The sequence below is a fragment of the Chelonia mydas genome, chromosome 1 (genome assembly GCF_015237465.2).
Source record: "Chelonia mydas isolate rCheMyd1 chromosome 1, rCheMyd1.pri.v2, whole genome shotgun sequence".
NCBI lineage: Eukaryota > Metazoa > Chordata > Testudines > Cheloniidae > Chelonia > Chelonia mydas.
Genome location: NC_057849.1, coordinates 241,195,624 through 241,221,141, shown reverse-complemented (window position 1 = coordinate 241,221,141; position 25,518 = coordinate 241,195,624). Strand labels below are relative to the sequence as shown.

Genomic DNA, 25,518 nt, shown 5'->3' with positions numbered 1-25,518 from the left:
GCACATAACAAAATTCATGTGGTGGGGGTGGGGCTAAGGGGTTCGGAGTGTGTGTGTGGGGGGTGAGGGCTCTGGCTGGGGGTACAGGCTCTGGGGCAGGGCTGAGGATGAGGGGTTTGAGGTGCAGGAGGGTGCTTTGGGGCTACGGTGGGGAAAGAGGATTCCCCGCAGATCTCTCTCCTCGCAGCAGCACCTGGGCTGGCGGGGAGAGGTGCCTTTCCCCGCTGTGGCAGCTCTGGGGTTGGGGCCGTGGGATAGGCGCCCCTCCCCTGGCTGTGGCAGGTCCGGGGCTGAGTTGGGGATGTGGGAGGGTCGCCCCTTCCCCGGCCACAGCAGGTCCCGTCTGGGTGGGTTCAGGCTGCTGCATGACCACACAGCTTACAGGGAACTAAGTTGGTGACCCCTAGCTCTTGTGTTATGAGAGGAAAGTGAACCAGAGTGGAGTGTTTAATATTTAGTAGCAGATATTTGGTGCTGTCTTCATTTATTTCCTTCTTCCTTCCTTTCCTTAGGAGGCTCAGCTTTGGACCAATCTTTCCTCCCAGCTGGAGGAGCCCTGTCAATGCTTTCTGAGTACATTAAAATGAATTACGATTGGTGGCGTGATTGTCTAATGGCATTTCTTTGCATTCGGCCTCCTGTGTTTTGGACTGTTATGCCAAGGCTTCTTTTCCCCCCTTTTAGTTTGTCTGGCTCTCACTTGTTACACTCTCACCACCAAGCTGAGACTGGACGTCAGAGCTGAAAGATTATGTAATAAGTTATTTCAAATTCAGTTAAAAATTCTAACATCCATCTGGTTTGAAATCTACCACTGATCATGCAGAATAACTCCAGTGTAATCTTCACTAGTGCTGTTGCTGATGACTGATCACTGTGATTGTGTCCTTTGAACATGTTTTGATCCTGATCTTCTTTCAAGTGAGTAGACAAGTAGCCTGATGGGGCTGGAAAGCATCTACTTTTGGAAATCTCTCTACCAGTGCAGTGATACGTCCTGAAAGGTAGAGAGCCTTTTGGTTAACAGCTTTGCTATACATAAATGTCCACTGCCATTTGTTGTGGTTTTGATCTTATTTAAGAAAAATTTTAGAGGTAGCTTCTGATGATGTGTGTTGTTGCCGCCTTCTTCATAGTTCAACACTTCTATAAAGTGTTCTACTGTATTGTCAATTTGTACATTGCCACAATGGGTCAATTTTTTAAATTGCTAGGCCACTATGTGGAGTCAAAACTTGAAACCATGTGAATGTTGGTTGCATTAGTTTGGTGAATGTCAAAAACCGTCCAAAGTTTCTGTTGTTTTTGTCTGTGAAGACCCAGAAATATTTGCACTTTCATATTTGTCACTCCTGATGAACCATACCTCCATAGCTTAGTAGAAACTTCTGTTCTTCTTCCCTACAACAGAGCAGAGGTGAAGGGGAAAGTGTTGTTTCCATTGGAGTACAAATTTCAGTACCTGTCTGGTATATGGTAGGTGTTACATTCGAAGAGGATCAGTGGCGGCCTCCAGTTATAAAAGACTGAAAATGTGGTGGTGAAGAAGCTCTTTGGGGCCTACACTCCACTACACTCAAAGTAGAGTAGCACTAAGGAATTACTAGTACAGAGTGTTCTACACTAGAAAAATGATATCTATCTTTCAACAATAGTGCAACTGCAGCAGCGCTGGCCATAGTGTATATGCTAGTAGGGCTTGGGCATTTTTTGGTTACTGTGGGTTTTCATGGCATGCTGGAGGAAAATATTTGAACCCTGTCTAGTGAACACTTTTCAACAGTTGTTAGCATTGGTGCAGCTGGACCGCTGTTGGCATACAGGTGCACACTTTTTTTTAGTATATGGTAGATGCATTCATAGAATTCACTCAACAGGTTCCACTTTATAGTATAGTGAAATCTTGCAGTAGCATGCCTCGTTGGCATTTTCAGATATAATTTCATGATTTATGTGAAAATGTAAAGAAAATGGAAAACCAGAAAAAGCTTAATTGCTCAGTTGGCATCCAGTTACATTAATTTGTACAAATATATAAAAGCCTGCGTCTAAATCTCCGTCTCTCCAAGATTTGTAATGAACTTTGGGATCCTATAACTGAGAATTTTCATTAGGAATTATTTGCTGTAACAAATGATCCTCATTCTGCTATGCATTTCTACTTCATACAGTGTTGTATTTTTGTCAGTCTGTTGAAAATAATAAAACAGATTAAACTAAACACAAGCTGTCCAGGGAAAATAACAAGGTCCATAAAAACACACACTCTCCAATTATGGTTTACAATATCTTTAAATCATGAGAGTTTTAAAAAAAAGAAAAAGTGGAGTGGGTATTTGTGTGTCTAAATGGATAAAAAGCACTACGTAAGTGCCAAGTGGTGTTAGTGCTTATATATGACATAACTAACTTTGAGTTTTCTCAAACAAATTCAATTTTTAAGTCACTCTCATGGCATGATTAGTCCTATTAGTTCTGTGTCAAAAAAAGCTAATCTGCTGAATTCTATTTAACTTTGCAGTGTTTCATGGCGATCAAGGCTGAACACTGAGGTCAAAAGTTATGAGCAAGTAGAGGGCTATGCAGATTTTTCTGTTTTTCCCCATGAAGGAAGGAGATGAACAGTAGGATTCATGTGCCTTCATCATTCTGCATGGGAAAGAATACCTTTTCCTGAGGGCTAGACTGTGCTCTTACCTATTCAGCTCAACAGGGCCATGAGGACAAAGGTCCATCCTAGACCACACAGTAACATGGTGAGCTGTAACTTACAAGGCTCACTTACATGATAAGGGATCCTTTTGAAACTGTCCCGAAACCAAAGGGATACACCCTCTCTAATGATGTTCTTGAACAGATCTTATTACACTAACAAATCAAGGAATTTCAAAATTAAATGCTTTTTTCTTTTCCTTCTGTACATGGGTTTGGCCATGGTTTCTGAGCAGTGTGTGACGCTATGAACTATATATGATGCAATACTTAGACACAAAGGGATGAGTTGAGGCCAGAGTCTCTGCTTCAGCATGGAATTATCTTGGAGCTCAGCTCTCCTTGGTGAGGGAATACCTACACTGGAGAGTTCCTACTCATGAATTTTCCAGTGAGTTCTCTCATTAGGGATGGGGTGGTTGGCCATTTCCCCCATAGAAGATTCTAGCAGTTACACCTCCTCATACTTGTGGATTGCCCCCCCACCCCAATCTCCTGGAGGCCCTTTGTTCTTGAACTGCTGTTCACCAGTACCTGGATGGCATAATCCCCCACCTGACTGTCACCTTTGAACCTCCTTCGAATTGCAGAATGGGTAGCATGTAAACTATTGGAGTCTTTAGCTGTGATTCTGCTTCCATTTAGTAGACTGGCAAAGCACCCATTGACTTCAGTGGTGAAGGATCAAGCCCTACATTGTCAGTAACTTCCAGTGGGTTCTCCTATGTATTTCTTCAAGAGGGGAGAAGAATTAGTCAGAGCTTTGCCAGATGAGCTGCTCTACTCCAGAGCCCCAGGGACAAGTGATCACAGAGATCCTATACAGGGTCTTCTGCAGGGTGGGAGGGATGATACCATGGTTGTAGTACTCTTTCTGTGTATCCTCTCTCCAGATGTGCTCCCTTCTGCATGTGGCAGCAGCCTGGGGGACCCTTGTTTTTTATCATCTTAAATTTACCTATAGGTTCTATACAGCTAAATAGCCTAATCTGAAAAGGGCTATTTTCCTTTGGTGGTGGTTGTATAATGCCTGTTCCCTTCCCTGGGGGTGGGGTCACTTACTCCATGCAGCTTATCATCATTGGAATGCCATTAGGGGACACCTTTCTTGGCTAATGAGGAAAAATGGAGAGGATCTGGTTGGCCCGAAAACACAGCTTCCTTATTGGAGTCCCCTTACAGAGCTCAGCCAAGGAGAAGACAGGGTTGGGGAGCTATCTTCCTAAAATATATGCTTTAGCTCAACCATAGAAGTTATAGTCTTGATGTAGGAATTCTGCTGAGTCAGGTTCTCTGGCTTGTGATGTGCAGGATGGTCAGACTCTTAGACCCTAATATTCTTTCCTAGCTTAAAAAAAATCTATGGAAGTATGACATGAAATCAAAGGTTTCTCAGTTGAAGGCCAGTCTACAATTGGCTAAGTCAGAGAGAAACCCTCACACACCTGTATGCTACTGTTGATTGGGGGTTTCCAGATGCTTCTTTCCATTAAGCTGGGGTTGGAGAGCCCCTAATTTCAACTGGAAGTTAATTTCAAAGGACTCCAAGGATCTGTCTTTTGTTTTAACCCTCCCTCACTTTTCTCTCCCACTTGTTGAGCTATGCACAGTGGATACTTAATAGTACAGTAATGCCCAATGCCAAAAGTGAAGAGAGGACTGGACAGAGGCTAGGGTTTGGTGGGTTGTGAGGGGAGGCGCTTTTGTCAGTTTCCCCATTCCTACTCTGCAGCACTCTGCTGTGGAGTTTTTTGGCTTTACGTAGGAGGTTGCCCTTACCCGTGGACAGTAGGTGACCCTACTGTGTAGCCTTGTGAAGCTTGCATGGCTTGGAAGGCCATGGATGGATTTTTAGCTGATTGAAGTGCTATATTTGTGCACACATACTGTGTATAACAATCACAACCACTATCAGCATTTCAAAAGCTTTCTTGTGAGATTGTTTCAGGACAAAAGAATGTTTCCTTCACCATTTGGCCTAATTTGTTATGACAAATAATAACCTTAGCGGGAATGAAACAGCACCTGCACATTTTCACATTTAATGTTCATGGACCACCAAAGACGGCAAATTATAGATAATACGCGCGCACACACACACACACACACACACACACACACACACACACACACACACACACACACACACCCATACCCATACTCCTACTCAGATTTTACAGTTTAATGGAAGGCTTATCCTTGTAGTGTTTTGTTTTTTAAAAAGGAAAAGGCAGACTATTAGGTTAAAAGAAAAGGAGTACTTGTGGCACCTTAGAGACTAACAAATTTATTTGAGCATAAGCTTTCGTGAGCTACAGCTCACTTCATTGAATGCATCTGATGAAGTGAGCTGTAGCTCAGGAAAGCTTATGCTTAAATAAATTTGTTAGTCTCTAAGGTGCCACAAGTACTCCTTTTCTTTTTGCGAATACAGACTAACACGGCTGCTACTCTGAAAACTATTAGGTTACTGCTTTTTCATACGTAGCAGCTACTCTAAGGAAACAACATGAGGTAATTCTCTCCTATTGTAGGTCAGTGATGCTTGGCCCTTTTGCTGGGCATTCAGTGGAATGCATACAAGGAGCATTCCCTCCCCAGTGTGTGCTCTGCCTAACGGTCAGGTGCTGGTTTACCATCCTTCACTGAAGAGAGTGCAAAGACTACATTACCTACTCCCTTGGGGGCACATGGCTCCCACCACCAGCACTGTCTCATTGAGTGGGAATGACAGATGGCGGTGGGAGACAAATACCTCCCCATGAAGGCACGCAAAGCAGGCTTAGGGATTTCAAGAAGACTGCCATTCTACAATAGAATGCTCTCTTGGGGCAGAGCAGGACTGCCCCCTCGCTCTGCTCTGTGCATGACGAGTACCATTTAGCCCTGCGGGAGCATGATGCTGCTGTATATTTTAGACTGAAATTTGGTTTGAATGTATTGTTTACTTTTTTTTCTCATTTTGGGATGGTGGGACTGGGGGTGGGAGGTCAGCTTGTACCACAGGCGAAGCTCAGGGCTGACATATCTCACAGAGGAGGGGGAAAAAAGGCTTTATTCAAGAGTTCTAGATCATTCACGTAAATTGAAGTCCTGTCAAAATATAGCTGCATAAAGCATTACTTCAAAGTCCAGGGTTAGGTTATGCCAAAGTTGTATTTTTCCCAAACTCCTTTAGCTCAGTGATTACCTCCAAAGTGTTCCCGAGGGAACAAAAATGAAATACGCAAGTAAGACTCCTTCCCTCTTAAAGTTAGATTGACTGGTCAAAATGCAGCCTAGCGTAGATCAAGTTCTATCAGTTGTAAGCTGTGCATATAGAAAGTATTTATAAAAAACATATGTTGTCTGGGCTTTACAAACATGCCAATTCTCAGCCGATTTAGAAAACCCAAGGTGTTTACATAGTAATAACAAGTCAAGGGCATTGCTCTCAAGCCATGTAAACCATGGGGAACTGCAGTCTGACCCTTAGTAAAAGCAAATATAGGGATTGTTGCCCCTTAATGTGTGGTTTAGTCTACATGCAAAATATTTGAACTGATTTTATTGGGTGTCATTTCTTTTGTTGTCTTTTTAATTCCAACTCTTTCTTGTTTGTATGTGGTGTTTATGTCAGTGTTTCTTAACCTTTTGGATACCAGGGACTGGCTTGCTGTCTTTCTAAACTGTGTCAGGGAGATCTCAGGGACAGGCGCCGGTCCATGAACCAGTCGTTGAAACACTGATCTAGAAGACATAACCAAATGGACAAATTTAATTAGAATTAATCATTTTGATTCTGTTTTCAACTGTATGTAAAACAACCCTGTTAACGACTGTTAAATAAGTTGGCAGTAAGTGCAGTGAGGAGACAAGTTTATGAATATCTTGTGAAAATAAATTCTTAGCAGTTAGTCACTCTTTCCTTTTGTGGCAGCCACAAATAATGAGTAGTGCTGTTCTCTCATCAGGAGAGAACCTGATGGCATAGCAACTAATGTGTCTTGTCACTGAACATTCTGCAAAAACAATTTCTGATGGTAGAGGGGTTCCTGTTGCATCTGGATTCCTAGTGTAGACCCTGATTCAGCAAAGCTCATAAACTCAGGCTTAAAGTTAAACACTGGTATTCCTGTTTGACTTCAGTGATATTACTCACATGATCTAAAGTGAAACAGGAAACTGCTGAATCATGGCTTTAATTGGTCACGTGTGAAGATATCAATCAGTTTTTCAAAAAAATCAATCTTAATGGATCCATATCATAAAACTACTACATAGCTTAGATTTCTGTGGAAAGTGCCAGTGTTGAAAGGGCACAAATGTTACAGCTTTCATGTTGAAGTGCATGATTTATCCTGGGGTAAGTATGTAAAGCACCTATCTATGAGATGCTTAGCTCAAATCTGTGTTGTTAGCCTCTTACATCATTTGCAGTGAAACTAGCCAAATTCAACCACACGTTTTAAAAGGCAGTGGGGGGAGGAGGCTGCAGCAGGGAGTGGTTTCTTTTTATCGAGATTAACCAGATGTTCTGAGCAATTTTATCCTAATTAATTTAACAGCCTGTACTCTAAATTACGTATTTCGTCTGGTTTTAATGTGTGTGAATGATGTTCTGCCATTGCAAGGATTCCATGGCCTAATTATATTTATTATGGTTCTGTTTTGTTTTCTTACAGGCTAAACATATTGTTGGCTGGTATGAACCCATTCTATTTCCATGCAGTAAATGTAACTTTACACTGTCTAGTGACTCTTGTCCTGATGTATACTTGTGACAAAGCTGTATTCAAGGACAGTCGACTGGCTTTTGTCACGGCTCTCTTCTTTGCTGTGCATCCTATTCACAGTGAGGCTGTAAGTATATATGTAAAACTGAGATAGTACCTAAAAGAAATACATGTTTATAACTTTCTAAAAAAACAAACCTTTAAAACAAAACATACCGTTTACTGTGACTCAGTGTGGTATTTGCTTTGAAGGGTAAACAGTTAAAAAAAACAAAAAAAAAACAAACCCCAAAAAAACCCCAACCCCTTTTTTCCCCCCAAAACAAACAAACAAAACCCCAAACCTGTTGCATTCAAAATAATCAATAATATACATTAAGAATAAACTTCATACTTGCTGTCTTTCCACTTAATACTAGCTGCAATTCCAATTAACCATCCTAACCAGCAATGCTAAAAATAAATACACAATGTTGCAGTTGTGAGAAAATATGGATCCCCACCATCTCTCAAAACCAGAAAACTTTGTGAGGCATCTGTCCTGCTGAGACATTGTTCTGTTCCTTAAATCTTTTTTCCAGAGTCTTCAATTTCTAAACAGAAAAGGGCCCCTGTATTCATAATGTAACTTGGTGTGTGTTCTGAACAAGATAATAGGAAAATGCTGATACAGGTCGTAGGTCTATATTGACCCATGAATTTTCTCACACAATTCTTAATTAGAAACTATGGATTTTTTTTTTTTAATCTTCGGAAAACAGCTTCTTTGAGTAAACTTCATGGCAAAGTTGCAGTATATAAGCTTATGTTGCTTTTCTACTAATCACAGAAAAATGCAAGATATCAAAATATACAGATACCTTGTTTTAAAATGACTGCTATTTTAATTTCCATGTAGATAAAATGGTTGGGTCTTTTCTTTCAAATGGGGATGCAGTTTCTTCTGTTTCCAGGTAGACAAGTGTATGTCTAGTTAAGATATTGTCAGGATCGTATTTTGTTGTTATGAACTATTGTAAACTAGCGAGAGTGAAATGACTGCCAGTGCTGAGAACTTTTGAGGAGAGAGTGCCTTAATAACAAAAGAGCCATGAGCTTTACAGTTACCTCTTGTGTTGTCTCTCTGAGCTAATCAGCCAGGCTCCTTTAGATAATGCTGCTTTATAATATAAGCAAGGTTTTAGATGAGGCCAGCTTTGAATTTACTCTTGTCTAGATCAGAATTTGGGGAGTTTAAAGCAAATGCCAAAGCATTGAAGATTACATAATTAAGTGACCTTAAAACAGCAAAAGCTTCAAAGGGCCTTTAATTTCCTTTATGTGCAGTTTCTGAATCTTTATGAAGTGGAATGCTGAAATATTTTGTAATTTGAATAATTATAAAGAAACCTGCCAATTAGAGTTTGAAAAACTCTCATACGTACCAAGTTAGCAGTTGCAATTTATTGTCTGTTTGAACTGATTATTAACTAACATTTGAGTAATAAGCTTTCTTATTATGTAGGAGTGACTGTTAGTCTTTGGGGAGGATTTTGATCTAAAATCAGTTCTCACAGTATTAAAGAATATGATTAAACGTCACAGTTTAGTGAATCAGGCATACATTTCTCTTTTTTTGATCCCCATTTTAATTATTTCATAATAATCCCAATCACAATTATGTTCTTATTTTCTGAGTCGTTTCTATAAATGCTTTTTAAAAGAATTTAACTTCGTTTTAGTCCGTCTGTATATTGTTGTTGTTACACAAAATAGTTTAATTACTCTATATAATAAAAAAAAAAAATACCAAAATTCCTACTGATTAGGGTGCCAGGATGTAGGAAAGAAGAGAGAGACAGAAAGAAAGGAGGGGAAAAAACCCATAAAGCAAAGGCAATTGGTATGGCTCATTGAAACAGTCTCTAAAGGATTTTTTTTAAAGTATAATTTTCCTGTCTTTCTTTTTTTCTACTCTTAGGTAACAGGTATTGTAGGCAGAGCAGATGTCTTAGCCTGTCTACTGTTTCTGTTGGCTTTTCTCTCCTATAATAGGTATGGATCTTTAATATTAAATATTATGAGATGTTGTGAGACGTGAGGCTTTTTTTTGCGGTGGGAGGAATCCATATAAAATCCTAACTATTGTATTTTATTTAAAATTGACAACGCAAGTCCTGTGAACCCATGCTGTTTTTTAAGTCACTCACTCTGTGTGTAAAAGTGCTTTTGGACCCTTCTTTCAGTCATGCACCCAACTTGCAGTGATATTAATAAATATATGTAGCCAGTTGCTGCAGACCCTTACTCTCAATAATTTAACTGAAGTTAATGGGAGTGCTCATGCAAGTATGTGTTCGCAGCATTGGGTTCATGATTATTGAGTATATTTTAGTGTTTTAAAAATTATGGAAATGCACTTGGAAAATGTTTAATGAACTAATTAATAAATATGAAAATAACAAATCTGTTTTGCAGGAGTGTGGATCATTTTTATGTTGGGGAACATTTCCCTCCCACTGCCTCTCCATTCTTCTTGCTGCTTAGTTTATTTCTTGGGACCTGTGCAATGCTGGTGAAAGAAACTGGAGTCACTGTGTTTGGTGTGTGCTTGGTTTATGACTTGCTTTTCCTGTCCTACAATAGACTTAGACTGTAAGTAACTTAATATATTCTTCAAACCTTGACACCTTTTATGTGCATAATATATATAAATATATGATTATATACAGTATGATAGATGAAATTCTGTCCCCATTGAAGTTAATGGGAAACTCCTGTTGACTCCAGCAGAGCTAGAATTTCATCCTATATTTTATTTTATGTTTTGCTTGGTACAGTACTGTTGCTGGATGGGTAGCTAGCAAAGGGTGAAGAAATGTTCTACAGAAACACACAACTCAGTTATAGCTAACTTTGAAAGGGTTTGATTTTTATTTTTGTGTGAATTTTGACTGGTAGTATCAAAAGTTTTTAAAATTTATTGGCTTAATTTCTGCAGTAGCAACAAATTAAAACCCTGTAACTTTTTGTTCAAAATGTGATAACGTGAAGTTAAGTTTGATATCAGATTTAGTAATAAAATCAGATTTGTTCATTAATTTCTTAATATTTTTTTTGTAACATGAATGATGCTTAAATTGGAACTCTTATGAGCCCTCAAGCAATATCTTTAAATATTTTCTTTTTTCCCCCCTCTGGAAATCTCAATTAGTTAAATATGGAAATATTTTTTTTCATCTGTTTTTGGGTGGCCCAAGAATTCCACAGCTGGAGAATTAAGCAGTTATCAACACTTAGTTAAGAAAATTCAAATCCATTCAAGGTGACTTATCACAGTCTTAGTTCTGCCAGTAACTGTATGGCTCCTTACTTATAGTGTTAAGTTCTTCTCTTTTTGATGTAGAGCCTGTTGCGTCCATCTCTCCCCCAAACATTCAGTGTTTTTAAACTTTCTACATCCTTGTCCCCTCTCTCATGTTTTATCTCTTTCCATTGACTTTAACTGGACTTAGATATGGCCCTATGACAAAATCCCTCCCCCCCCACAAGTAGTACTAATCAGTGGTAAGCTATGATACATCACTAGAGTATTTCTTCTGTCTTGATTCTAATACATAACTTCACAAATGGTCTGCCAGTGGCAAGTTATGGACTTCTTTGGGGTTGGCAGTCAGAATGCTTGTGGTGCGTACATTTACAATGGATTGTGTGGAGTTGCAGGAACTCTGTGGCTAAGAATGGCAGAAATCTTTAATTATTCAGGGGAAAACCCATGCACTTATTTTATATCCCTCTTTTCCTTGGGGTCATGTTCCAGTGGTCTCTGAACATTCTGTTTCCTTGCTTCTGTGACATTAAATAACGGTCATGCCAGGGCCAGAGACCTTACAAGAATGAGAGGCTCTGTGGCCCAGATGTGATGCATTTTAATATTCATTCTAATTTATTGTGCACTAGTGTAGCAGTTTATGGTGCTCAGAATTTTGTCTGTGTGTTTCCTTGATTTTAAGGGGTAGGAGAGAACCTGTAGCCAAATGTTGCTGAGACTCCTTCCCGCACCCCCCGTTTGTTTGAACCAGGCCTGCTTTCTTTTTTTTTAACAAGTGAGCTGCCACAAAGGATAATTGTCTAATGAAATATACTGTGCAGTTTTTCCCTCCTCACTCCCCATCACACTCACCGCTGTAAGCCCTCTGAGGCCTTTAAGAAAGGTTAGACTGATAATATACTGCAAGGTTCTTTTACATTTTTTTAATATTGTAGTTTGTAGAAGTTTGTACAATAGCTGAGAATCCAGTTATCCTGCCCTCCATCATGCCCAGTAGCAGTGAAGTAAATGCCAGATCTTTGCATATAGACCTGAAGGAAATGTCATGTATTGTATTAAGATAGTAGTTTGGGATAACTTTCCAATACTCCCTCTTTTAATGAAGTAAACGTGAAACAAAAGAACCATCTCTTAAAAGGCCTCTTTCCCCCTTCCTACCCCCCCCCCCTTTTGTGCTTCTCAATTCAATGAGTAATTAGGAGAAATGGAGGGGTGCATCAGAGGTTCGCACGGCAGCCTGCGTCTTCTCCATCTGCTTCGCTGCAGAGTCCTCCATCCAGCAGGGAGAATGGGAAGCACCGGTTTGCTCACAAAGGGACCTGGAACTCATGCCACCCTGCATCACCTGAAGAGCAACGGAGCAGCAGCCTTTCTGTCTCAAACAAAGCCATGTGGGCTATTCTTAGGTACTATACAACCACAAGTGATTCTGATTTTTTTTTCTTTTTTTCTCAACAGGTTGTTTTATATCTTTGTATATTTTTAATGACAAGAATCACTTTACTTTCTTTCACTTTTATAACTATTTTATAAAAAAAAAAACCCCACCATTATAATTGTTGAGTGAGAAAAAACAGGGGCGGGGGGAAGGGACGGGGAGGAGTAAATGAGTACATTTCTGCTGCTTGAGAAGAAGAAAGGACTGATGTCACTTGACAGCTGAGAAGAATAGGTATTTTTAGAGAAGACGAGACATTAGAGAGAGGGCTTTGTCCCCCCACCATCTTATCTGGTGGGATGGAGTGCTTCCTTGTGTTTCTTATCCTCCCCTTCCTCTTCCAGAGGAAGAGGATGGGGATATGATGTTGGTTTGAGAGGGGAGGCACAGATCCTTTTACCTCTAAAACCTGGTAGTGAGCACTGGTGCATAGTTTGGAACAGAGCTGCCATATAGAAACAATCTAAATATTAACTGCTAATTTTTGTCCTGCCTTGTGCCCAAGAATTTGATTATATATAGGCTTGGCAGAATTCTATTTTTATTTTTTATAATTTCAAAAAAATAGTATCAGTTTTATTTATAAGCATTAAAAAAATTATCTACTTAAATTTTCACAGTTTGGGGAAATTATGGAGATGGGAGTCAGACAATAATTATGTAATGACCAGTAGATGTTGAGATTCAAATAGTTAAAGCTTTATAACTATTAAAACACAAATTGTCAACGTTACATGTCATAATGTACAAAATATCCTTAAATCAAAGACTAATAAGTTCTCAAGCAGCATTTTTCTTACTTAGCCTGTCTGTAAATTTTGATCATTACCAACTGAAATATTTTTTCATTGGTTTGTGTCTCTGTATGGTGAAATCAACCTTTACAGACATTTAACAATTAAAAATCTAATCCTTCCAAGCCTAATGATTCATGGAGAAAGCTGGGGTGATGGATGATGGAACAATTTTATGTCCAGCACTAAGTGAGGTGGTCAGTGCACTCCCCATGGAACTCCTCTGCAAGCCAAGCAGCACCCTTTAAGGCTGAACCACACTCTGAACTAGGGCCAGAGTCTGACATCCTTTGAATGGCAGTTAGTCAGTAAGAGGGTATAGCAAGGTGCATCTCAACGTCCTCTCTTAAATACTTAAATGTGTCATTTTCTAAATGTCCCAGTCTCTAATAGCATCTAGAAGCTTGTTTCATGGCTTTTCCTCCTTAGTAGGATACTGATACTGCCTACCCATAGTTTTTTCTGATGTTTTTACATGCTGCATCACTGGTTTTAAGAATAATGCAGATTAGGTAATGTGGTAGTGTTTATTTTCAGGCACATGAAACTCCAAAGCTGAAAATATGAATAATTAGAGAGCCAGGCAGTGGTTTACTTTTTAAAGGAGTTTTTTCCTGAATACAATTGTTTGAAGTGTGGGCCCCCCCACCACCAAAAAAAAAACAAACAAAAAAACCCAAAACCTGAACAGATGACGACTTCTGCAGTACCTTTTAATTGGAATCTTCTAAGGCAGAATGACTTTTAAAAAAAGTCTGCTATAAAAAGCAGCTGCTTTTAGAAGCAGTATGTTGTGATTCTTGCTTTTAATTGCAAAATATTCTCTGGGTTTTAAAATAAGAGGAAAAATAATTAGCAATTTATGCTGTTTAAACGAAGGATAAAATTTTCAAAAGAGACTCGGTGACCTAGCGACCTGAGTGCCATCCGAAGTCAATGGGAGTTAGGCTGTTTTTGAAATAGTACCCAGAGGCTTGAGACACAGGTAAGACTTTTTGGTAGTAGTTGGGCCAGCCAGACTCTTCCAGCAGACAGTCCCTACGTCAGATCATATGCCACCTAAGTCCTTTCGGCAGCTTGTGTGCAAGCAATATTTCGTAATTATGAAATTGCTCCAGAAAGCAGGACACTAACGGAGGTTTATGTTTGGCTGTCAGCAACATGGTAATCATATCAGTGCTCATTAATTGTATAGTCCACAACTATGTTGTTTCTATTTATTTGCAAATTCCATTTCTTAATAGCAAAAAGAGACTCCAGGGTATGTGACCATAAGCGGGGCGGGGGAAGTATTGTCAGGTCAGGTGACCAGTTTTTGCCTTTGATCTTGTGCCCTATAATCCCATTTATGGCCAGCTATAATTGCCCCAAAATATTCTGCCTGGATTACTAGAGTGTTCTATTGTTTCAAGATGATCTGTAAATGTGTGTCTCTTTTTTTGGTATTATATATAGTGTAATAGTGCCTAGAGACCCCAGTCAGAATCAGGAATCCCGATGAGGTAAACACTTAGTAAGATACAATCTGTGCTGCAAAGAGCCTACAACTAATTAATTTTTAATTAATGTATATGTGATTTTAATTCATGGATAACATTAATTAATGTATTTTTCCATTTGCTTGATGCTACAGATGGAAAGAACTAAAGGTGCATTCAACAAATACATTATTTTGAAATGTACCTTTCTGCTCCATTTGCCCCCAGGTTGCCCAAAATGTCCAGGCTCCCTAGTTTACACTCAGAGGTATTACGATAGAGCCACAACTCACATATCTGGCCTTTTGGGGAGGAGGATACATTTTAAAATAATTTTTGTATGGGATGCCCCTTTAATGCTTTCCTGCTTGGAGAATTCAATACAAATATATTTTGTCCACATTAACAAAATTACAGGTCACTTTAATTTGTACCCTACGCTGATCCAGATTATCGTCAACTGGGATAAGTTGAGTTAGCTCCACTGAACTCAATGACGCGATGCTGATTTTTCCCTGGCTGAGGATCTGACCCTTTGAATTTAGCCCCTAACTACATGTGAAGAATCATGACCCAACACATACATTCAGCCACTTGACTGATTCACTTGCAGGAGAAAGCTTGTGTACCTGAAATTAAATAATTGATAGTGTTTTGTGAAGGACAAGAGCAGAATGAAGATGAATTATTAAAGGAGTCTTGCAACAAATATCCCTGTGTGATACACCAGGAACGTGAAACCCTGCCGACTAGAAGTGATGATGGGTTGGGATGGAAGTCCTATGCGAACCATTTGTTGGAGAGAGTTTTTTGGAGTCACTGCTGGCTTTTATACGTTTTGCCGCCCTAAACCAGCTAGAAATTCTCTCCCCCAGCCCTTCGGTCACTAAACAGTTTGCTGCCACTGGCAAGCGGTCTGTGTTTAGGGCAGAACTGATTCCATACAGAGGTTTCTGAAGCCTGTAAGAGAGGATACTGTTCATGGTGCCTCTCGTTGGGCATCTCTTATTAGCCAGTTCATTAAGCAGCATTGACTTTTTTTTCTTGAGTGTTGTGTCAATATCCACTGTAAATACAGGCTATTATATGCAAATCATTAACATGATAGTCCTCTGTGTCACTAATCAATAGGGTAAATGGTCCCAGATACTAGAGAACTTGTAGGATTCAAGTTGATACAGAGTCCTCATGGTCTACCTTGACAATGTGAATTTGCCTGTGGTTGTGTTTTGCTTTAAAGGGGGTGAGGGTTTGGTAATCTTGCATTTATGGAAACTAGTTAATTTCTTCCTTGTCTCAAGTGGAAATGCACTGAATCCCCGTTTCGCTTAGCATTGATCTTTCATGTGACAAAACCACAAAATAAATTAGTGCAGTTGGCCAGTCTCTGCTATTTCTGATCTGGCCATCACTAGAGCAGAGGAGTTGCAGGAAAATAGAACCATGAGGAAGACTCCAGGATTTTTGGTAAAGATGAGGGTAAAAGTTGGCCAAGTGCCAGGTGCTTTAAGGGATAGAGAGTGGTAGTGGTGGGAAACTGCCTACAAAATTGGCTTATAAATGTAGGTTTTTTGCTGCATCCCAGAAGGTCTTGAACAACTACTAAGCACAGGTGACCATAATGTCTTATGATATGGCAGGCTGATGGGCTGCCCAAATACACAGTCCGATATCTTGTCTTGAGACCTCCACTCTTTGTCCTCTGTTTTCTCCTTTTTTTTTTTTTGGTCTGTGTTCTTCATCTGTATTTGTCTGTATTTCATCCTTTCTCTGTCAAATACTATGGTGAAACCCACCAGCATAAGCAACCAGATTTATTTCCTCTCTCTCTCTCTCCTCTGTTTTGCTCTCTTTCCTCATTTCTTTATTCCCTGTGTTCTGTCTTTCTCTTTTGCTTCAGCCTTTCTTGAACTCCAGCTACCTCTCCCCTTCCACAAAACATCCTTTTTGGAACATTTCCCCTTTCCACATGGGGGAAGCCTCCATTTTTCTCTTTCTCTGCAGGGGTAGCTGCAAAAGTCAAGCGGCGGTGCTCTACACAGAGAATGGATGCCGAGGGAATCTGTCCAGTATGCTATTTAGCATCAGTTTCCCTCAGCTGCCCTTTTGAGTGTTTAAAGTGTTTCTGTGCATAATGAATCAAGCTATACGTACATAACCATTTTTAATGGAAAAACAGCTATGATTGCATGACCCTTGCCAGCTTCCCTTTTTAGCTGGCTGCATGTAAAGCTCTCAGGAGCTGACGCACAGTTTTGACCACTAAGGATGGCCAGTTGTCTGCTGCTCATGGTACAGCCAGCCTAGTAGCTGAAAGCATTACAGGATGCATTTGTGTGGTAGACTCTATAACATGTTTCTACTTAAACATAAAATTCTTGCTTATGTTCATTTTGAAAAATAGAAACCTACTTACTGTTCAGTATTTTATTACTTGCATTGAAAAGCAGTGTTGCAATTAGAGTTGTGAGAATAAGTGATTTTTCAGTTTGCTGACCATTCCAAAAATTTGGGGGGAGGGGATGGTTCAGACTGAACCAAAACCAAGACTTTTCTGAATTTTTCATGAACTGAAAAAGTTGGGAAAATTTTGTTTCAGACTGAACAAAATGAAATGTTTTATTTCCAGGCATGTTTTTTACCTGGAGACAGGAAACTGCTCTTGTAATTTTTTAAATTTCCTTAAAAATGAAATTCCTTTTGTATGTCAGAAAGCAATTTTATAGCCAGGTTTGGATTAGAATATCTGACTGTCATGTTTTAGCACAAACAGATGGACCATAAAATAGCCCATATTGATCAATGAATAGTGATTATGAAAGTGCTTGGAATATAATTACTGCTAGGCTCCCTTTTATATAACATTATATCTGTTTTATAGTTCTCTTCTCTCCGCCCCCAGATTCCATTGAGTTCAATGGGAGCAAATGGGATTTGGTTATTTTAGTTTACATGATGAGATGCACTATACACTGTGCTTTTTTATTTAAAATGTTCATTGTTTTTAGTGCCCAGCATACAACTAAAAAGAAAAACTCAAATGTGTGACTCTGCCCTCCGAAGCATTTTGGGTCTTTGCCCACGCCCATGCAACAACAAAATAGCAGAGGAGGGAATTGAAAATGATATGGCAAGTATGTAACTGCATGTACGTAAATAGTTATACAGCTGCATATTTTTCTATAATTGAGGCTTCAAGGTTCAGCATTTCTTGTGAAATGCCTATCTGCCATAACTTTTTAAGTTATGGGAATAATAACAACCTTGTATGAAGGAAAGGTCCTCGCTCTTAAGTGAATACATTTGGAGAGGTGTTGCCAGAATGTTATTCATGAGAACTGTAGCAAGGGCACTAGGTTATATGATATTTTTGTGGATGTTTAACTACAAAAATACCTAGACAGTTTAAAGAGACCCTGTCAAGGTTGTTGGGTGCAAATTTTAACTTCTTATAGGCCCAGATGACAGCTGTTTTCCTAGTCCGTGTGGATCAAATTCTGGGAGTGAGGTCTATCTCAGTAACTGATTTATGTCCTAATACAGGACGTTTTATATAAGAAAATAAATCTGAAAAAACAACATAGGTATTGAACCTGCCAGACACTTATGAACACTCATAACTTCGCTCCCGTCAATTGCCCAACTGAAGTCAATTGGATTATTCGTGTGAGCCAAGTTTTGCACATGTTAAATGCTTTGCAGGAGTAGGGTCATAGAGTACAATGGCTGCTGTTCTTTTTAGCCCACTGTCTGTAAAGTTATGTGGGGCTCAGGGACAGCTGTATAAAAGTAAATTTTGCCTCTGCCCTATACTTGGCTTCAATAAGTTTATGCATTGTGATGGACATGGAGCTGCTATGTAATCATCTAAGGGTAATGAGATAATTTTATGAATACTGTATATGACCTGGTCAGTGAGGTGAAGTTACTGTATGAAATATACTGCTCCAGTTTAATAGGGGGCTGCATGAAAAACGAGAAGAAAGGCAACATGATGGATCTAGATAAAACACATCTGAGCAAACACTTGGGAGAGTTGGGGGGAGGGGTCAATTACGAGAACAATGCCTTATTTCCAAGCCCCAGCCCAAAGTGACACAGCTGTTTTGCCAGGCTAGGAGCCAAGCGATCAAAAGAACATTCAACACTTAAAAAGCCACAACTACGGAGAAAAAGGGGAGTCAGCTGTCAGGAGCTGTCCAGGTGGGACAGTTTGACTCAGAGAGAGGCTCTGCAGAGAGAGAGAGAGTTTGTCTCCCTTCGCTGGACCCAGGGAATGGTAAACCTTAGGGAGAGACAACCATACATATACACTGGCTTAGTATTTAGAGATCTGTTTTCTCCTGGATGGTTTGGTTCTAAATAAATAATACTTAACAAAGGCTATTTGGTTACTGTTTACCACTGTTATTGCTCCGAGGTGGAGCAGAACTGCAGGCACTGAAGGTATGTCAGGCCTGCTTAGGTGATCACATTTGATCATAGGGGACTGCAGACCTGGATCCTGTCTGAGAGTGGGAGAATCGCATGATTCCAGCCCAGGAGAGGTGATGGCTTGAGAGCTAAGACCAGAGGGGAGATGCCCTCAGAGATCAGGAGAGGTTAGAAGTGCAGTTAGCCTTGAAATCATGACATGTTTTCCCTGTTGTGTTATGTAATCCTCTCACAGTAGCTAGGTTGCAGTAGCACTGCTCTTCTTTCCATTTTAGTGACTGCTGAGGGCTTGCCTACATGGAGATATAGTGCACGGCAAACTGGGGTGTAAATCTATAGTGCACTAGCTTTCTGCACGCTAACTGGCTGTGCGGACCCCGCTACCACTCACTAAACGTTCTGTGCTTTGGCCTACTACTGTTTGAAATAGCAGTAGGTGAAAGAGCACTGCAGAACTTTTAGTGTGCAATAACAGAGTCCACACGGTGACTTAGTGCATTGGTGATTTATACCCTGACTTGCCATGCACTTAGTCAGGCTCTGAGTCAGGTTCAACCTCCCTCAGTGAGAGGCATTTTATAGAGATTGAATTTCACTTATAGTGTTGACATTTGTAGTAAGAGGAGGCCCTGAAACATAAATTCTTGTATCAGAGGCCCAGTCTGAGGCCTGAAGCCTGAACCGAAGTACTTCCAGGCAGTGTTAAGCAAAGCTGGGCTGGGAGCCAGAGGCAAGTCCCACTCACAGAAGTTGGCAAGACAAGGTTGTTAGAAGCACGTGCACACACACACATAAGTGCTAAGGAGAGGAACTTGCACCAAGATGGCATCAGAACACTCCACAGACATAACAAGGAACAGGCAAGTGCATCTTAAAGACAGGGTCAAAAGGACAACATGACGAATAGATTCGTTTGAACTATGATGAGTAATCTGTCCTGCAACTGTATAAAAGTAGGTCCGGGAGCGCACATCTTTGTCCAGCCTAGGGGGCAGTGGAGTGTCCCGCCACTGACTGAGCTGTGTCCATTTCCAGGGAGCACAAACTTGTAGGATGCCCTGTAGAGTCTATAGGGAACTATTACTGTGCTTTGTTTGACAATAAACCTGACCCGGGTTCCTTCGTACCTTACAAGAGTCTGGTTTCTGGGGGTTCTCTCGGAGTCTGCTGCGGAGTCTGCGCAGAGCTGGGGCAACGCACAGAGGGAACACATGCAGCCAACTGTTATCATCATCGAACAAGAGCAGAACACCACACCGGTAGCTACTGACAACAACATTCTCTAGGGGGACCAGCACTAGGGGGGATGAGACACAGTTTGCTAGTAGGTTTCACAGGTATTAAGCAGGGGAATAGTGAGACTTAGGAGCCTTGGTTTCCATTCCAGGCTCAGGAAGGGCGTGTTCTCTAATGGACACAGGCTATTCTGCCCTGGCCTACACTTGTCTATTCCTCATGCCAGAATCCCCATCCCACTCCCATTCTCCTCACTTAGCCAATCTTATTCTCCACTTCTCAAGATTTTTCATTTCAGTCTTAACTGCCTGCCCAGCAAGTCCTCGTCTTATCCCTCCAGACTTCCCACCCATTCGTTCGTTCCCCCGACTCCACCAGTCTCAGTTTCCTTGCCCAGACAGCCCAGCTCCTCCTCTGATTTGTCTCTCTTCATGCTCCTACTCTCCAGTCATTTCTAGGCCTCAGACATGTTCCCCATCCCCACTGGCTGTCAGTCCCAGTCTCTCTCTCTGAGCTTCTTCTACTACAATTTATGTGTGCCCCCTGCCTCTTTTGTCTCTGGCTCTTTGCCAAGCCAGTCCCAATTCTTCTCTTGCACTTGGCTCATCATCAGATCTGTCTTCCTTCTCTCCCCCCCTCCCCCCGCACTGGTTTCTGGTCCCAGCCATTCCCAGTCTCTCCCCTTGTTCTTCATCTGATCTGTCTGTCCCCACCCTGGTTTCACTCCTAGTTCTAATCTCTTTGCACAGCGAGCCCCATTCTTAGATTCCCACTCCCCTGTTTTCCCCAGGCTCTTTGTCCCAATCTATTCCCCCAGGCCAGTCTCTTGTCCCTGCTGCGTTTGAATCAGGCAGCTTCCTCCTCCAAGCTGCCTGGGTATAGGGGGAGGGGTGTTTATTGAGAGCCCAGGACAGACAGTCGCTTTGCTTTCAGTTCTGATGCTTGTCCCCAGCCTGGCGCACAGCAGCCCGGAGATACAATTGCAGGGAAAAGGGCATGTGCTAAGTCTCTGACTGAATCAGAGCCTTAGTAAAGATCTTCCAATCTGAGGCTTGATTCTTCACTCTCTTACACTGTTTTTATGTTGATGTAACATCAGTAGGGTATAAAAACTTGTTTAACAGTAGAGAATCAGGGCCAGAGTTTTTCTGTGCCCTTAAGGAATGGGAGCTATATCAATATAACAGTTTTAAAAGAGACCAGCATAACTGCAGTTTTATTTCACTGTTTTATTGGCTATTTTTAATACCGGCAGTTTATTTTAATTAGAAACAGAGCAGGTAAATCCTGCCTTAAGCATGACAGCTATAATAATATTAACATCAACAGCCAAAATCTGTTGCTGATGGAATTATCTCTTCTACTTCTGCTCCTCTTGGCCATGCATTTGCTCAGGCAGTTTACAGTAATTGCACATTTGGATTTGCATTGCGAATACCACTGGCCTATTTGCATGCACAAACCCAAGAACTTCTGCATGCAAGTGTTCCAGCATGAGAAATTCAGTGAAAAGGTGCCCCTCTAGTACTAGGTAATTTGCATTGGCTTTTAGGATAATTATTTTATCTTTATTTGCAGAGATTAAAACATTTTTATTTTTTTTTCAGGAAGAGATGGAAAGTAAATAACATACTCATTGGTCAGCCGTGTGTGACCGGGTCCAGAGGCCCTGTTTTTTTTCCATTTAGCAGCAAGTGAACTAATCAGTTAGGCCTCACACAGGTGTACATGCCAGGATAGCAGGGCAGCACTGGGACTGGTATTAGTTTACCTACCTGTTCATCGTTCATTAGCTAACTTTTAAAATATCAATACAGTCAAAGAAACAAAATCTAGGGAAAAGCCTCACATTAAACAGAATGGCATGAGGAGGCAAAGGTAGTCAAGGCTAGGGAATTTTTTCTCACAAAGGATGTTGATCACCTAGGGTAAAATTAACTCCATCCAGAGGACGAATGCAAGTCCTGTATGCCACTGACGTCCCACTTAAAATCTTGAGTTGCAGGCATTTACCGTACAATGTTACTAAATGAAAATCTCTAACTTGTAAGTGCAGTCTGTGTGTTCCAGTGTTGATTTGTGGGAGGCTGTATGTATTCCATCCACTTCACAGCACTGCCTGCTTTTTCACTGTACGTGACAGTCTCATTAAATTGATATGGAAATAGATTCAATGTCCATTGTCATTGGGCTTCCTCAGAAGTACTTAAATTCAGTGTCACGGAATGAATGGTGTCTGAGAAATATAAATGCTTGAATAGCATGGACAGAGGAGTTATTTTTTGAGTGAACCGGGCCAGTTTTGTGTAGGGGTTAAAGCAGGGTGGGCAAACTTTTTGGCCTAAGAGCCACATCGGGGTTCCAAAACTGTGTGGAGGGTTGGGTAGGGAAGGCTGTGCTTTCCCAAACCCTAACCCTATCCGCCCCGTCCCACTTCTCACCCCCTGACTACCCCCCTCGGAACCACCAACCCATCCAACCCCCCCCCCACTCCTTGTCCCCTGACTGCCCCCTCCTGGGACCCTCTGCCCCTAACCGCCCCCCCCGGGACCCCACCCCCATATCCAACCCCCCCTGCTCCCTGACTGCCCTGACCCCTATCCAGACCCCCACCCCCTGACAGGCCCCCCAGGACCCCACCCCCATCCAACCCCCCCTAAAGCCCCTTTCAGAATGCGGCCCTGTGAACATGGGTGAAGGACTCAGGAGAAGCAGGGGCAGCTGCGCAGCCGGAGAGAAGCTGCAGTTTCCCCTTCAAAGCGCCGCTTCTCTCCATCCGGCTGCGCGGCCGCCTGGTGCTCCTCCTGAGTCCTCTGCCCGTGTTCGCTGCGCTCCCACCACCTGCACTGCCCGCCTGCTCCCCTGAGGCTGCAGGTGAGCCTCCCTTCCTGCTCTCCCCTGCCCCCACAGTGCAGCCCCCTCCCGCACTGGTGGTGCAGCGCGCTGAGGCTGCGAGGGAAGGGGGACAGCAGGGGAGGGGCCGGGGGCGAGCCTTCCTGGCCAGGAGCTCAAGGGCTGGGCAGGACGGTCCCGCAGGCTGTAGTTTGCCCACCTCTGGGTTAAAGTAAGGATTGGAGAGCACTGTCCCCATCTCTCAGAAAATAAAGACCCAACAGTGATAAGTGGCACCCAAATTATTATGGGTTACATCTGTTTCTATTCAAGTTGTCCAACTTTACCTTTCCACACTTTTTTAGCTACCTTTTTGTTAAAGCTTTGGGACACCAGGCAAAAACATTGGCACTGCGCTCACTAGTGGAAGAATCCAGGTATAGCTTCCGACTTCATTGATGACTGTTGTTCTGGAAACTGTTTAATAAATCCGTTGTGTGCCTAACAGCCATAGGGTTGTTTCGGGTGGAGAATGATGGACTCTGAGGGCTAAGCAGCATAGGTTTGGGTTTCTTCTGGATGATTTAATTAATTTCCCCCCCCGCCCCCCAAAACCAGAAGGGCATCAATCTCATCAACCATGTCTTTAGACAGACGGCTGGAGTCACATTACATGAAAAATTTAGGGTTTTACTGTAATGCAGCAACTGAGGCCTTGTCTACGCTACCATGAATAACATAGCTGGAGTCAACATAGCTTAGGTCGACTTACTGCGGTGGCTACACCATGCCGCGTCGATGGGAGCCGCTCTCCCATCGACTTACTTTACTCTTCTCACTCTGGTGGAGTACCGCAGTCGACCGGAGAGCGCTCTTCAATCGATTTAGTAGGTATTCACTAGACCTGCTAAATTTATCTCTGCTGCATTTATCACAGCAGTGTTGATCCCCGGTAAGTGTAGACATGGCCTGAGACTTCAAATTTATTTTACAAAGGCAAAATCTATTAGTGTGCCTAATGCCTCTCCCATCTTTTATGTATGGCTTTTACAAGGTACATAGATTCTGCCTTTGGCTAGACATTTAATTTGCATCTTGACTTAAGGAGGAAGAACAGTAAAGGAAGCTAATTTCAGATTTCTAATTCAGTTGCCCCAATATCCTCTTCCAGCTAATACATTAAAAGCCTTAATCTTATGTGGTCTTTGAAAATGTTGGAAGACAAAATTTAACTCTCAATAGCAGACACTTGAAATGAAGCTTTTGAGACTGTGAATGTCCAGAAGGCTGGAGTGAAGAAGGGAATCTGGTAAATGCATTCCACATTCCCAAACATCTGCATGGAAATTCAGATAATGACCCAAGTGAGCCTTGAAAGATGACATTTGGGCTCATGCTGTTGGAACACTGCTATCAATTGTTTGCTCTCCAAGTCTGACAGGTCTCCTAGCATCTGGCAACACTTTGCTTTGCCTTATGAATTCTCATTACCTGTCACAACTGTTCACCAGACAGCTTAAAAAAAGGCGAGTATTAAAATACATTGTAATTAATTTTTAACCTCCCCTTTTATGCTAGGTTAAACAGTTTCAGAAAAGCAGCATCACTTACTATCTGAACAATACAGAGTTCCCTCTGTATACAGCTTCCACTATAAGGTCATTTTATGATGTTTGGTATAGAGCTTCCATTCTGTGGCTGTATGCTAAAATCTACTAAAATCTCTCCTTTTATGAGCTGTTAATTCCCTGTCTTTGCAAACCAGCTGTGGAGTAAGGGCATATTAAACCTTGACTGTATTCTCTAATGAAATGGGATTGTCCATTAATTGCCCTAGTACAAAATATATGAAAAAAACAATTCCCTCTATTCTTTAAAAGATGCCAACAAACCTCTCAGGCACTGGCTTTGGAAAGAGAACATAAGGAGCAGATCTGTCTATTTTCTTTTTCTTTCTTTCTTTCTTTCTTTAAAACAGGAACATAAAATACAGGGAGAGAATAATTACTCGTCAGTGGGGAACAAAATGTTGGCATTTTTTTTCCCATTCAGTATTGCTTTGATCAGGCAACACCACTACATATATTGTACTTGGTAAACTATGCAAGGAATTTCTGCAAAGACAGAGTTGCTGTTAAGTTATGTCCTGTGGTTCCCTTACCATATTTTGACACTGTTTGATTTAATTGCATTTAACACTAATTGCTGCCTAATCTGTGCATGGCAGCACATCTCTGCTGTGCCCAGTGATACATTCGGAATATTGTGAAGTTGAGTTGTTTCTTCTGTATTTTGTTAACAAGTTCAGTTCAATATTGTTGTCTCCTTTCCACACCAATCCCCTTTTCAGTGCTAATTACAAGTCATGTAGATTCTTCTACAAGATAAATCGGTGTAAAGAGCAAATTTTATTTGATAGGAGGAGAAGGGATTTTCATCTTTTAGAAAGCTTTTTATCTGGCCTGTGATTTCTTAAATGGCTTTCGGTGCCAGTCTTTCTAGTCAAAACAAGGAGTCCTTGTGACACCTTAAAGGCTAACAAATAAGCTTTTGTGGGCTATAACCCACG

At 41.3% G+C, this 25,518-nt stretch overlaps 1 protein-coding gene across 7 annotated transcripts in view; it reads left to right on the top strand.

The window, feature by feature from the left end:
• TMTC1 (transmembrane O-mannosyltransferase targeting cadherins 1) overlaps positions 1–25,518 on the top strand; it is a 176,329-nt gene that overhangs the window by 6,734 nt on the left and 144,077 nt on the right. For 6 of the 7 annotated variants that reach the window (XM_037878291.2, XM_037878265.2, XM_043540624.1 and 3 more), the window contains 4 exons: positions 7,377–7,554; positions 9,388–9,461; positions 9,885–10,061; positions 11,937–12,143. In XM_037878291.2, coding sequence (XP_037734219.1) covers positions 7,377–7,554; positions 9,388–9,461; positions 9,885–10,061; positions 11,937–12,143 — 636 coding nt within the window. The remainder of the gene's footprint in view (positions 1–7,376; positions 7,555–9,387; positions 9,462–9,884; positions 10,062–11,936; positions 12,144–25,518) is intronic. The other variant, XM_037878299.2, reaches the window with a different exon arrangement.